The sequence below is a fragment of the Netta rufina genome (assembly GCF_964035555.1).
Source record: "Netta rufina genome assembly, chromosome: W".
In the NCBI taxonomy this organism is placed as follows: domain Eukaryota; kingdom Metazoa; phylum Chordata; class Aves; order Anseriformes; family Anatidae; genus Netta; species Netta rufina.
In genome coordinates this window covers 3,100,123-3,111,361 of record NC_140139.1, presented here as the reverse complement: position 1 = coordinate 3,111,361, position 11,239 = coordinate 3,100,123, and the positions used below count along the sequence as shown (strand labels likewise).

The following is an 11,239-nucleotide window of genomic DNA, read 5'->3' as shown; positions in this document are numbered from 1 at the left end:
CTGCAAGCCCACAGCTGCACCCCTCGCCTGTAGGGGTCCCCCACCTGTGGGGCCCACACAGGCTGGGTTTGGTGCCTGTCCTGCTCCAGCAGGGGAGCACTGATTCAAGCCCCAGGACTGAGGGCAACTTCGGTCAATGCAGCAGCCACCCTGCGGTGCCATGGGTGCTCTGCACCCCCGAGCTGTCCCCAGCCCAACCTCTGGCACCCATGGCACTGCATCACACTTGTCCCCGGCTCGGTCCAGCAGTTCAGTTCCTTTAATAGTTACACAGAGCCACGCTGCCATGGGGTGGGGGCATGGGTGGCACCAGGCCCTGGCCCCCCGCTGAGGTAGAGGCAAGCGTCGCTCCGTGCTCATTTGCTTTGGCACCCAGGGGTGTGGTCAGGTGAAGGAGGCACCCCCCTTCCCCAATGAGGTTGTTTGGAGCCCCCCCAATCCCACTGCCCCCCACCCCCTCCCCCCTGGGGATCCTGGCACATGGGTGGTCTTTGGTTGGGGGCCTCTCCACCCTGCTCCCCAGCAAGCCCCTCCCAGTGCATAAGCCCCACCCCCAATAGCCCCCCCACCAGTTTCCCCAGTATGTGCCCCCCCAGTGTTCCCTCGCCACACCTGGGGGTGACCCTAGGGGTGGCATAGGGCAGGGGCAGTGTGGGGGGACAAAGGGGAGGTCTGCAGTGATTGCAATGAGTGCATACGGGGGTGTAGGGTGTGTATAGGAGATGCAGAGTGTGATGTATGGGGGAGGCAGTGGGGGGGGATGCAGCATTTGCACTGCCAGCGTGTATAAGGAACACAGTGTGCAATGTATAGGGTGTATAGGGGGTGCCATGTGTCAGAGATGCAGGGTGTGCATCGAGAGCATGCCAATGTGGGGGGGACAGTGTGTGCTTCAAGGTGAGTATAGGGGCTACACAGTGGGCATTGAGGTGTGTACGGGATGTGGCGAGTGCATTGAGGTGCCCAGAGTGGCTGCAGAGTGCAGGTGTGCCCAGGCCCACAGGATCTGTTCAGGGGGGTCACAGAAGGCATGTTTTGGGGGTACATGCAGGCAAGGGGCCCCACACCTGGGGGTGAGGGACAAAAGGGCCCTGTGGGTGCTTGGCTTTGCATGGCCACAGCTCTGCTCAGCACCAAGAGCCACCCTTGGTCCCCCAGACCCCGCTGGGCACATCCCTGCCCCACGGCCAGGCGCGCAGCCCCTACCCCACCCCCCTCAGGAACCCCGTCCGCTTCAGGGATCATTGCCCCTACGGCACGGCGCTGGCAGGAGTGTGGCTGTGCAAGGGGGCTGGCGGCAGTGGGTTCGGGATGGCTGTGGGGTTCAGCTGGCTCTGGGTGCCCCCTCCACCAGGTGCTGGGGGGGGCTGCAGGCTGGCGGGAGAACAGGACACTTGAGGAGCGAAACGGGATTAGGGACTGGCACCCTGTGGGCTCCAACCCCCATCACCCTTAGTGCCTCCCCTGGCCTTGTGCTTCCCCTGGCCCCGTGCCACTGCCCATCCCCTTGTCCCCTTACACAGCCCCCTGGGGTGGCCCAGGACCCTGTAGCTGGTGGCCTTGTGTGCTGCTGAGCCCTGACCTTTCTGGCTCATTAAATATTTATGTGCTGGAGGAAAAGCCGTCCTCTTTAATTGTGGGGGTCTCAGCGGGGCAGGCGGGCAGCTGGGGGGCATGGGGTGACCTGCTTGGCCAGTGCAGGGGGCTGCATCACAGCATGGGTTGGGGGTCCCGGGCCCCATAGCAGGGTACGGGGCAGCTTTGGGAGCATCCTCTCTCGGGCACCTGCACCCTCTCTTGGCTCCTCTTGCCAGTCCCTGAGGCAGCCTCTGCTCCACCAAAGCACTCCGACACCATCCTCTCTGCACCCTGCTGGCGGGGGGACCCCAAACCCCAAATTCCCATCTGCTGAGCCCAGTTGTGTAGACAACTCCATTTATTTCTATTGACATGTTGATACTGCTAATGCTGTTGGTGGACAGGTTCAATGCAGTCTCCTGTTTGTCATCTGGGGGAAGGAAATACCAATATGAGCATCAAAAGAAACAGAAGTGACCTGCCAGAGGGAGCAGAGGGGCCCCATCCTCCCCGGGCAGCCCCGTTCTCCCCCAAGGGTAACAGGGGCTGGGGTGGCCAGGCTGGAGGCTGTAGGGCACTACCTTGGTTGGAGACCTTGATGTTCATGGGGAACTGGGAAGCCATGGCCAGGAGGTTGTGCTGCAGAGCCTGCTGCATCAGCTGCTGCTGCCCCTCTGCTGTCAGGGCCACCTTCTTCTCTGGGGGCTCCCCTGTCTCCAGCTTGTCCCACAGCTGTTCCAGCACCGCCACCTGCAAGGCTGCCACTGCCTGAGCTGCTGCAAGGCTGGCCAGTCCCACCGGGATGGCAATGTGCCCAGGCACCGCCGGCACCGTGCCATCCTCTGCAATGACGGGGAGAGCTCAGCGAGACCCCCAGTCTCTTCGCCCCATCTCTCTATCCCCGCACCATGGGGCAGGATGGGCATTTTAGTTGGAAAGCTGCCTGGCGGAGAAGGACCTGGGAGTATTGGTTGATAGTCGTCTGAATATGAGCCAGCAGTGTGCTCAGGTGGCCAAGAAGGCCAACAGCATCCTGGCTTGTATCAGAAGCAGTGTGGCCAGCAGGGCTAGGGAAGTGATTGTCCTCCTGTACTCGGCTCTGGTGAGGCCGCACCTCGCGTACTGTGTTCAGTTTTGGGCCCCTTGCTACAAGAAGGACATGGAGGTGCTCGAACAAGTCCAGAGAAGGGTGACGAAGCTGGTGAGGGGCCTGGAGAACAAGTCCTACGAGGAGCGGCTGAGGGAGCTGGGCTTGTTCAGCCTGGAGAAAAGGAGGCTCAGGGGCGACCTTATTGCTCTCTACAGGTACCTTAAAGGAGGCTGTAGGGAGGTGGGGGTTGGTCTGTTCTTCCACGTGCCTGGTGACAGGACGAGGGGGAATGGGCTAAAGTTGCGCCAGGGGAGCTTTACGTTGGATGTTAGGAAGAACTTCTTTACCAAAAGGGTTGTGAGGCATTGGAACGGGCTGCCCAGGGAAGTGGTGGAGTCACCATCCCTGGAGGTCTTTAAAAGACGTTTAGATGTAGAGCTTGGTGATATGGTTTAGTGGAGGACTTGTTAGTGTTAGGTCAGAGGTTGGACTCGATGATCTTGAGGTCTCTTCCAACCTAGAAATTCTGTGATTCTGTGATTCTGTGAAGAAGGGGCCTCCACCTCCATGTTGGGGCTTGGGCCCAGCTCCAGAGCTGTCTGTTCCCTCTCACCCCAGAGGGGACCAAATGAATAAAATCATTCCTTTTTCCCATCTGGGAGAAGGAGTATACCTGGTGGAGTTGCCTGAGGTGGGGCAGCCGTGGTCCTCACCCACCTTTCTTCACGCCATGCACTTGGCCCATCTGGCCACAACTGTGCGTGGAGATGCTGAGGGCCGGCAGAGGCATTTTGGGGGAGCCCAGCAGGGTTGGGGTGCCGGTGGGCGAGTAGTTGAAGAACAGTGCCGAAAGTCTGCCTCCCGCCGGTTGCTGTCAATGGCGGCCTGCAGCTCCCCAGGCAAGCTGAGCGCCCGCTTCTCGCATTCATAGGGGTACAGGTACTTCATGTATCTGTGTGGGGAAGAGAGACAGGATCAGAGCCAGCACTGGGCACATCCCAGCCAGCCCCAAGATGAGCAGGAACTGGGCTGGGGATGGTGCCCAGGCACAGGGGAAGCCCTCTGTCCCCCTTGGGGACACCCTGGGTGCTCACTGTGTGCGGAGGGTGAAGGCAGCGCTGGTGATGGAGGTAGGTAGGTTGAGGCCCTTGGTGATCTCCCTCCAGATCTTCTTGTTGATGACTTCCACCAGGCTGCCCTTGTCCATCACCAGCCGGTACAGAGTATAGATGTCCAGCACTTGCTTGGCCATGATGGGGATGCGGTTCACGGGCGTCCCTTCGGGCTGGGCGAGTCAGGAGAGAGAAGGGTGAGGGGTGAGCCCACAGGGACCCTTGCCCTCTGAGGACGTGGCCCCCACCTTGTCCCCATGGCCACCACAGGCACTGGCTGCCCTCAGAAGCTGTCAGGGCTCTCTGCTGGGTGGTGGGAGCACGGTGGCTCCTCCAGTCACCCCAGAAGCTTCAAACGAGTTTGTGGGTCCCGGAGCCCGATCAATGCCCTCCAAACTTCTTTTCTCCCCCCTCCCTGGCCGCAGTGGCTAATGAATGCTGCTCGCCATTAATCCCGGGGTGGACAGTGCCCGTCCTGCTGACAAAGGGACTTGTCTGTGTCCCCACAGAGTGATGGCCCCGGCAGTGGCCGGGGTGCACAGCACAAAAGCCCAGAGAGGTGGCGGGGCCATTGTGCTGCTGCAATTAGCTCTGGATTGATTAACGGTGCCACGTTATCGACAGGGCCCTCGGCTCAGTGTGGGGATGGGGAGGGTGCAAATGGGGGGGGGATGCACAGCCCCTTCCTAGGGCTCGCTGTCCACCCCCCACCCACTGCCACCCTAGGGACACAGCCCCCTGCCTGCATGCCCCTGGGTGCCCCAGAAGCACCCACACCGGCTCTCATCAGCACCCAGCTCTGAGGGTGCCCCCTTGTCTGTCCCCAGAGCTGGGGCACCCAGCACCACCTGCTGTACCTCCCCAGGGTCACCCCCGAGATGTCACCCAGCCTGGGGAGGGGACAGGAGTGGGACTGGAGAGCATTGGGCACTCTCCCTTCTCCCCACACTGACAGATAGCTTGCTTAATTAGCCCCGGCCCCAACGGTGAGGGAGTTAATCAGCTCTGGAGAGAGAGATAATGAAGCCGCCAAGCATCCCATGAATCTTGCAGCCCTGATGAATTCTGAGGGTGGAGATGAGGGTCGGGCAGCGGTGGTGCTCCCCTGGGTCCCCCCAGCCTGCCCCACATCTGGGGGGTACCCACCGCCCACGGGGCAGCACCCAGACCCCATCCACCTCCAGCCACACTCTGGTGTAAGCCCCATGGCCATGGCAGCCCCCGTATGGCATGGGTTTGTGGGGTCTCAGCCCCTCGAGAGCTGGGTGCCACTGCCCCACAGGTGGGCACCCACCCTCACCAACACTCCCAACACCACCGACACTCGGGACCGACCACCCCTTCCCACCTGCTCTCGCCCCACACACAGCCAGCTCCAGCCCCCCTCCCCAAGCCTTCCCCCATTAATTAGCTCAGCATTAACCTCTGCCTGGGGTTTACTGGCTGTCGAGCGGTGTGTTCAATAATCCACACACCAGAAAAAGGCTCTAATTAATACAGCCAACCGCGCGCCCGTGCTCGGCAACTTATAATTGTCCCGGGCCCGGATGGGGAGGGCAAATGTTAAAGCATTTATCAAGTCCCCAGCAGCTGGCTTGTCCCTGTGCTGATAGCAAAGATTTTCGATGGGGTTGGGTGGGCTGGCGGGCTCTTAACCCCTGGGCCCCCATGCTGCTCCTACAGCCCCATGGCAGTGCTCAGGTATGGCTCTGAGCACCCACAAATGGGCATCACTAACAGGGATTGCTAATGGGCGCTGCTAATGGGCCTTGTTAATCAGGCATTGCTATAAGGCATTGCAAGTGGGCATCCTCGCTGGGTGACACTGCTGGGCATCGCTAATGGGCATAATTAATGGGTTTTGCTAACAGACATCACCAAAGGGCTCTGCTGCAACCCTACTGCGCCTCTCCAGTGGGCACTGCTGGTGGGCATCAGCAAGGGGCATTACCACCAGCCCAAATTCGGGGGTCCCAGCCCCTCCAGCTGGCAGCACCCTGCTAGGGGGTGTCCACAACAGGGCTGAATCTGTGGGGTGTGATCATGTGCGTGTGTATAAGTGCGGGACGTGGTGTCTGGGTCTAATGGTGCACACCAGGAGATGAAGGGCATGGAGTCAGAGCTGAGCCCTGTGTGTGTGACAGTGGCCAGCGTGGCCCCGTCTGCACTCAGCCAGCCTTGTGGGGTGCAGCTCACAGAGACGAGCCCCAAACAAGCGACTGGGGGGCATCCACCCAAGCCACCCACCTTTACCTCTCTTCTGCATGAAGCTGAAGAGGTCATCCAGGAACTCCTTGCGTTTTGGGTCCTCGTCCAGTTCGTAGAGCTGGGGCAGGAGAGAGAGGGGTCAACGCTGCTGGCATGCACCGGGCAGGGGGACGGCACAGGACAGTGCTGGGGATGGGGACCCTGCTGGCTCCAGCACCTGGCATCACCCCTTTTACCCCCCAGCTCTCCCCATGGGATTCCCCGACACATCCCCAGGCTCGGGTCTGCCATGGGCTCCCCACCTGCCCTGCACCCTGGCAGCCTCCGTGCCTCATTTTCCCTGCCCTGGATGCGTGGCAGCATGGAGCCCCATGGCAGGGCAGGATGCGGCCGTGCCATGCAGCAGCCAGGGCTTGCCAGATTCCAGCACAACTCCTCAGTGACCATGACAAATTGGAGACTGTCAGATCGATGGCCTAGCAGTAAAAGTCAGAGCACATGAAAGAAAAATTAGCACCAATTGAAGGCGCTATAGACACCAATTCCTCGCAGTGAGCCTGGCAAGAATTTAAAGCCACTGAAAAGAAACAAAACTCAGCAGTTCAGAATGGATTTCCAAAACATATACAAAGAAATGCAAGCTGGAAAACAAAGTCAGGCACAAAATAGTCCTTTAAAAAAAACAGTTGTGCTCGGAATGGCTGTTAAAAAACAATAGACAGGGAGCCTCCCCCCCCTCAGCACAATACATAATTCACAGGCAGATAAAGGGAGCTGTGAGGATGTGGGGTGCGGGGACACAGGGACGTGAGGACATGGGGACATGGAGATGGGGATGTGAGGGCGTGGGGATGTGGGATGTGGCTCTGCTCCGACAGAGACCCTGTGGTTCCCATCACCAGGCAGACACTTCTGCACTGCCCTCAGCACCATTTGTGGGTGCTCCATGGTGCTCTGCTGCTATCCCGTCCTCCCCTTGTGGGTGCCACCTGCACACCCCCTGCAAGCAGGAGCTCCCTGTCCCTGTCACCACCACCCCCATCGCCTGTTCGAGCTGATCCATCAGTGCCGGCAATGGGCTCACGCTGGGAGCAGCACCCTGGGAGCCCACATTTCCCTGCCTGTCCACCAGCCCAGACCATTCCTCCTGGTTTGGAAAATCAAGCCAAGACCTTCCCAGGGGTCTCCCAGCAGGGGTGTCTGGCCGGGCCCCCAGCTGCCCACGTGTATTTCTGCTCCTGCAAAGCCCAGGCACGCTCCCTGCCACCGTGTGCGCGCAGCCCCCAAACAGGTGTGATCTCTTCTCTCCACTGTATATTAACCTCTAACCTTTTATCTGTGGGGCAGCGAGACACAAAAGTACATTACATCAAGCAGGGAGCAAAGGTTGGCTTTTAAGAGGAGATGAGAGTTGAGCGAGGAACAGGGGATGTGCTGGCATGGCCCTTGGGCACGCTGATGATGCACCAGGTGTCCTGTGAGGTTTGGGGATGCTCAGGCTGGAGAGGATGTGGGTTTGGGGGATTCCTGCTGCTGGGGGGTTGGCTGGGTCCCAGCCAAAGCAGAGTATAGGATCCAAGCATTGCAGGTGCACAGAGGTGGCACGGGGGTGGCCTGCAGGCAAGGAGGGTCCCCCCAGACACCACCAGCCCCAAGGAAGGTGCCATCTCCATCACCTGCCACTCACCCTCCTCCTCCTCTTGCAAGGTGGGCACTGTGGTCCCCTCCAGCCTCCTTTGGGGACTGGCCATCGGAGCGGCAGAGCACAACCCCACAGGGTCACGCACAATCCAGTACAGGTGCACACAACTTCGTGCGGGGATTCTCAACCCCACACAGATGTGCACAACCCCATGCAGGCATACACAATCCTGAACGAGCATGCAAAACCCTTTATGGGCTTGCACAACCCCACGCAAGGGTGCGCACAACCCAACATGAGCGCACACAACCACCCAAGGGAATGCACCCTGTATGTCCCCCCAGAAGCACACTCAGACTTGCAAGGGCACATGCAACCCTGCACAAGCATGCACAACCCTGCATCAGTGCACGTGCAACCCACACAAGTGTGCACAGCCCCATACCCATTCGCAAAAATCTTACAAGCACACATCCCCACATGGGCACATACAACCTGGTACAGATGTGAATGGCCTCATACAGGCGCACACAACCCCAAATGGACACGCACAACCCCAAAGGGGCATGCAGAACCCCAAATAGGCACACACAACCTTTCATGGGTGCACTTACTCCCTATTAGTATGCATAACCCTGCACGGGCACGCACAGCCCTGCATGGGCGCACAACCCGAGGTGGGGACCCAGACTCTGGAGGGGAACACAGACCCCCGGAGGGGCCACCCCGTCCCAGACAGGGTCACTCCCCAGCACGCCCTTGCTGTGTACCTCAAGCAGGGGGCAGCTGTGCAACATGAGCAGCGGCTCCTGCTTGCAGTGACCTATGAGCAAGGACCCTTTTAATCGTGTTTGTATTGATATAATTAGTAACTCATTTAATGCCATTGATGTAACTATATTCCTCTATAAACACAAGTATTAAACTGTCAAGCCTGGGGATTGATACCCCACTGGTGCACAGCTCTGCTCCGCTCTACCAACCTCAGGGACCCCTTCTGTAGGGCTTGCCCCCCCAAAAGCCACAGCAATCCCAGTGCCAGCCCAGCGCAGCTGCTCGGGGCATCCTTGCCCCCGACCCACCATGAGTGCAGCTCTGGCCATGCCCAGGCACCCTGCTCTCTGCCAGTATCCCATCGCCATGGCGACATCTTTATTCCTTAAGGGATGGGGATAACGGGGCTGGCTGGGCAGGTTAAAGGGCAGCGGGTTGAATATGGTTTATTAAAGGGATGTGAATAGACCTCGTGCCTCCCCTCACCACAATTAAATAACATTGTTAGCACACTTGCTAACCCTGGAGGTGCCTCTCCTGGCTCTGGGGGGGCTTGCAGGGATGGAGCCAGGGTCTCCAGCCCCCCATGGCCCAGCTGATCCCACAGAGAAGGGGCACGGTGAGGTACAAAGCCCCTCTAGACTGCCCCGAGGAGCCCCCCCACAGCACTTCCAAGGGAAGCTATCGCAGTGGGACCCCTACAGCCCCCACTCGGCTGCCACCTCCCGCCAGTAGCCAGGGCTCAGATCAGCAACCAGGATTTAATCCACTTAATACAGGCTGCATCGATCCCAAACCCTGCTCAGCTCCTCCCTGCCTCACATCTTCCCCAACCCTGAGCCACTTAATATACACCGCATTGATTAGCCGCCCTGCTAATTTTTCCATCTGGCTGCTGCTCACACAGGGAGCCCAGGAGATGCAGTTCCCCACATCCTCCCAGCACGCTGAAGGTGGCCAAGCACTGATGGGGTCCTTTGGGGACCTCAGGGTCTCTTGGGGACCTCGCACCCCTCTGGAGCATCACTGCACCTCTGAGCCGGGGGTCCCTGGTACATGGCCAGGTGCATGCACATCAAGTGTTTCTGTGTCCCAATGGGATTGGGGAGCCACTGGTGCCACCGTTTACCTACAGCCTTGCCACCACCCAGCCTGAATACACCACAAGAGTGAGTATAGGAGCTGGGGGCTCTGGGCCCCCCTCCTGTCACTCGCTCCCTGCCAGGCACCAACCACCCCCTGACCTTGCAAGCGCCCGGCCCCATGCCGTTAATAAGTTAATGGTTGCGGGACAGCTCTGCCTGGGTGCTGGCTGAATTTGCAAGCACTGCTGGCTGGTGAGGGGACAGTGCCCTGATCCCACAGCCCCCACAGCAGCAACGCTCCCCCCGGTGTCCCCATTCTCAGCATTACACCGCTGACACAGCTGGACACCCCCATGCCATAGCCCCCCAGCCTGCTCCCAGCACCCCCTCCCCAAAACCATTCGCCGTGCTTAATGTTTAACGGTACTTTATAGAGCAGCAGGTTTAATCAGCACTGATAGCGCGGAGGATCCGGCAGGCCATTAAAACCCCAGGGGTCCTTGCCTGGGGAGCTGCCTGCTGCATACATTAACCTGGCTCGGGGCAAGGTGAGGGACTGTTTGCTCATGGCACTGGCCTTGGGACAGCAGCCCCTGGCCCCGGGGTGAGGAGGGACTCATGGGGTCCCCAGGCTCCTCCTCAACCCATTTCACAGGAGGGGAAACTGAGGCACGAGGTGCCAGCATGGCTTGCTTTAAGTGTCGGAGCCGTGTGTGCGGAGGATATGTGCTGCATGATGCCACCACGGTCACCGTCCCCAGATCCCAGCCCCACATTTGTCCATGCTGGGGGGTCCCGGCAAGTGCACTCCATCCAAGCTCGTTGTCTTGTTGCTCTTTCATGGCTGAACAAGCAGGGATTCAAGAAGGGATCTGCTCAGGTTAACCCCCGGCCACATTGCCCCCCACCTGCCTCATCCCCCCCAGACATAAGGGAGCTCCCAAGGTGTCCCCTGAGGTGGGGGACCTGGCCACGGGGAGACACGCATGCATGCATGCACTTACCCAGTGTATATGCATAGGTGTGCACGTGGCAGGTGTGTTTGCACACATGGGAGTGCACAGCTGGGGGGCTGTGCACACACCTGGGCTGTGCCTTGGATGCCCAGTGACCCCCCTACATCTCCGTCCCCATCACCATCCCCTGGGTGGCTTTGTAGTGATGATGAGGGAAGAAGGGCTGGAGAAGAAATTGCATGCTACTGCATCCCCAGCCATTCTCCTTTTGCATGCCCCCCCCATACACACTCTCCCCATGCACACTCTCATATCCCTCCCACACTGTCCCCTCTCACTCCATGTGTGCCTGTGCTCACTCCCACGCCCCCATGCTCAGGTTACACACCCCCATGGGTGTCCTGGTGGGGCCAGATCCCACCTCCCCAGGGCTAGATCCTCCCTCCACACTGCACCCTGCCTAGTCTGCTGCTGGCACAGGGGTCTTGCTTCCATCATTAACCCAATTACTGGATTAGCAGAGGCCAGAGCCAGTGAGGGGGCGCACCCCCCCAAACCCACCATTCACATCCGATTACAGGGTGGCAGCTGGGGACAGAGCCAGGGGTAGCTGTGGGGTGAGGATCCACAGAGGCAGAAACCTAGATGATATCACAGGGTCCTACCAGCCCCAGAATCCCTCCTCTCCCTGCACTTTGTGCTGCCAGATGGGGGGCATTGCTGTCCCCATCTCTCCATGCGCTCGTCGCCAGCTCCCACTGTGGTGGTTTTACTCAGGTGGGCAGCCGAGCTCC

General features: G+C 59.6%; 1 protein-coding gene across 1 annotated transcript; it reads right to left on the bottom strand.

The window, feature by feature from the left end:
* Nucleotides 1-1,250: 1,250 nt before the first annotated feature.
* LOC311220842 (AT-rich interactive domain-containing protein 3A-like) lies at nucleotides 1,251-7,739 on the bottom strand (the record flags this gene model as incomplete). Its single annotated transcript, XM_084304486.1, is given in 8 exon segments — nucleotides 1,251-1,374; nucleotides 1,855-2,008; nucleotides 2,160-2,420; nucleotides 3,386-3,529; nucleotides 3,532-3,620; nucleotides 3,763-3,946; nucleotides 6,034-6,106; nucleotides 7,665-7,739. Coding segments are annotated over 8 exon segments (1,104 nt in total).
* Between the last annotated feature and the right edge of the window lie 3,500 nt (nucleotides 7,740-11,239).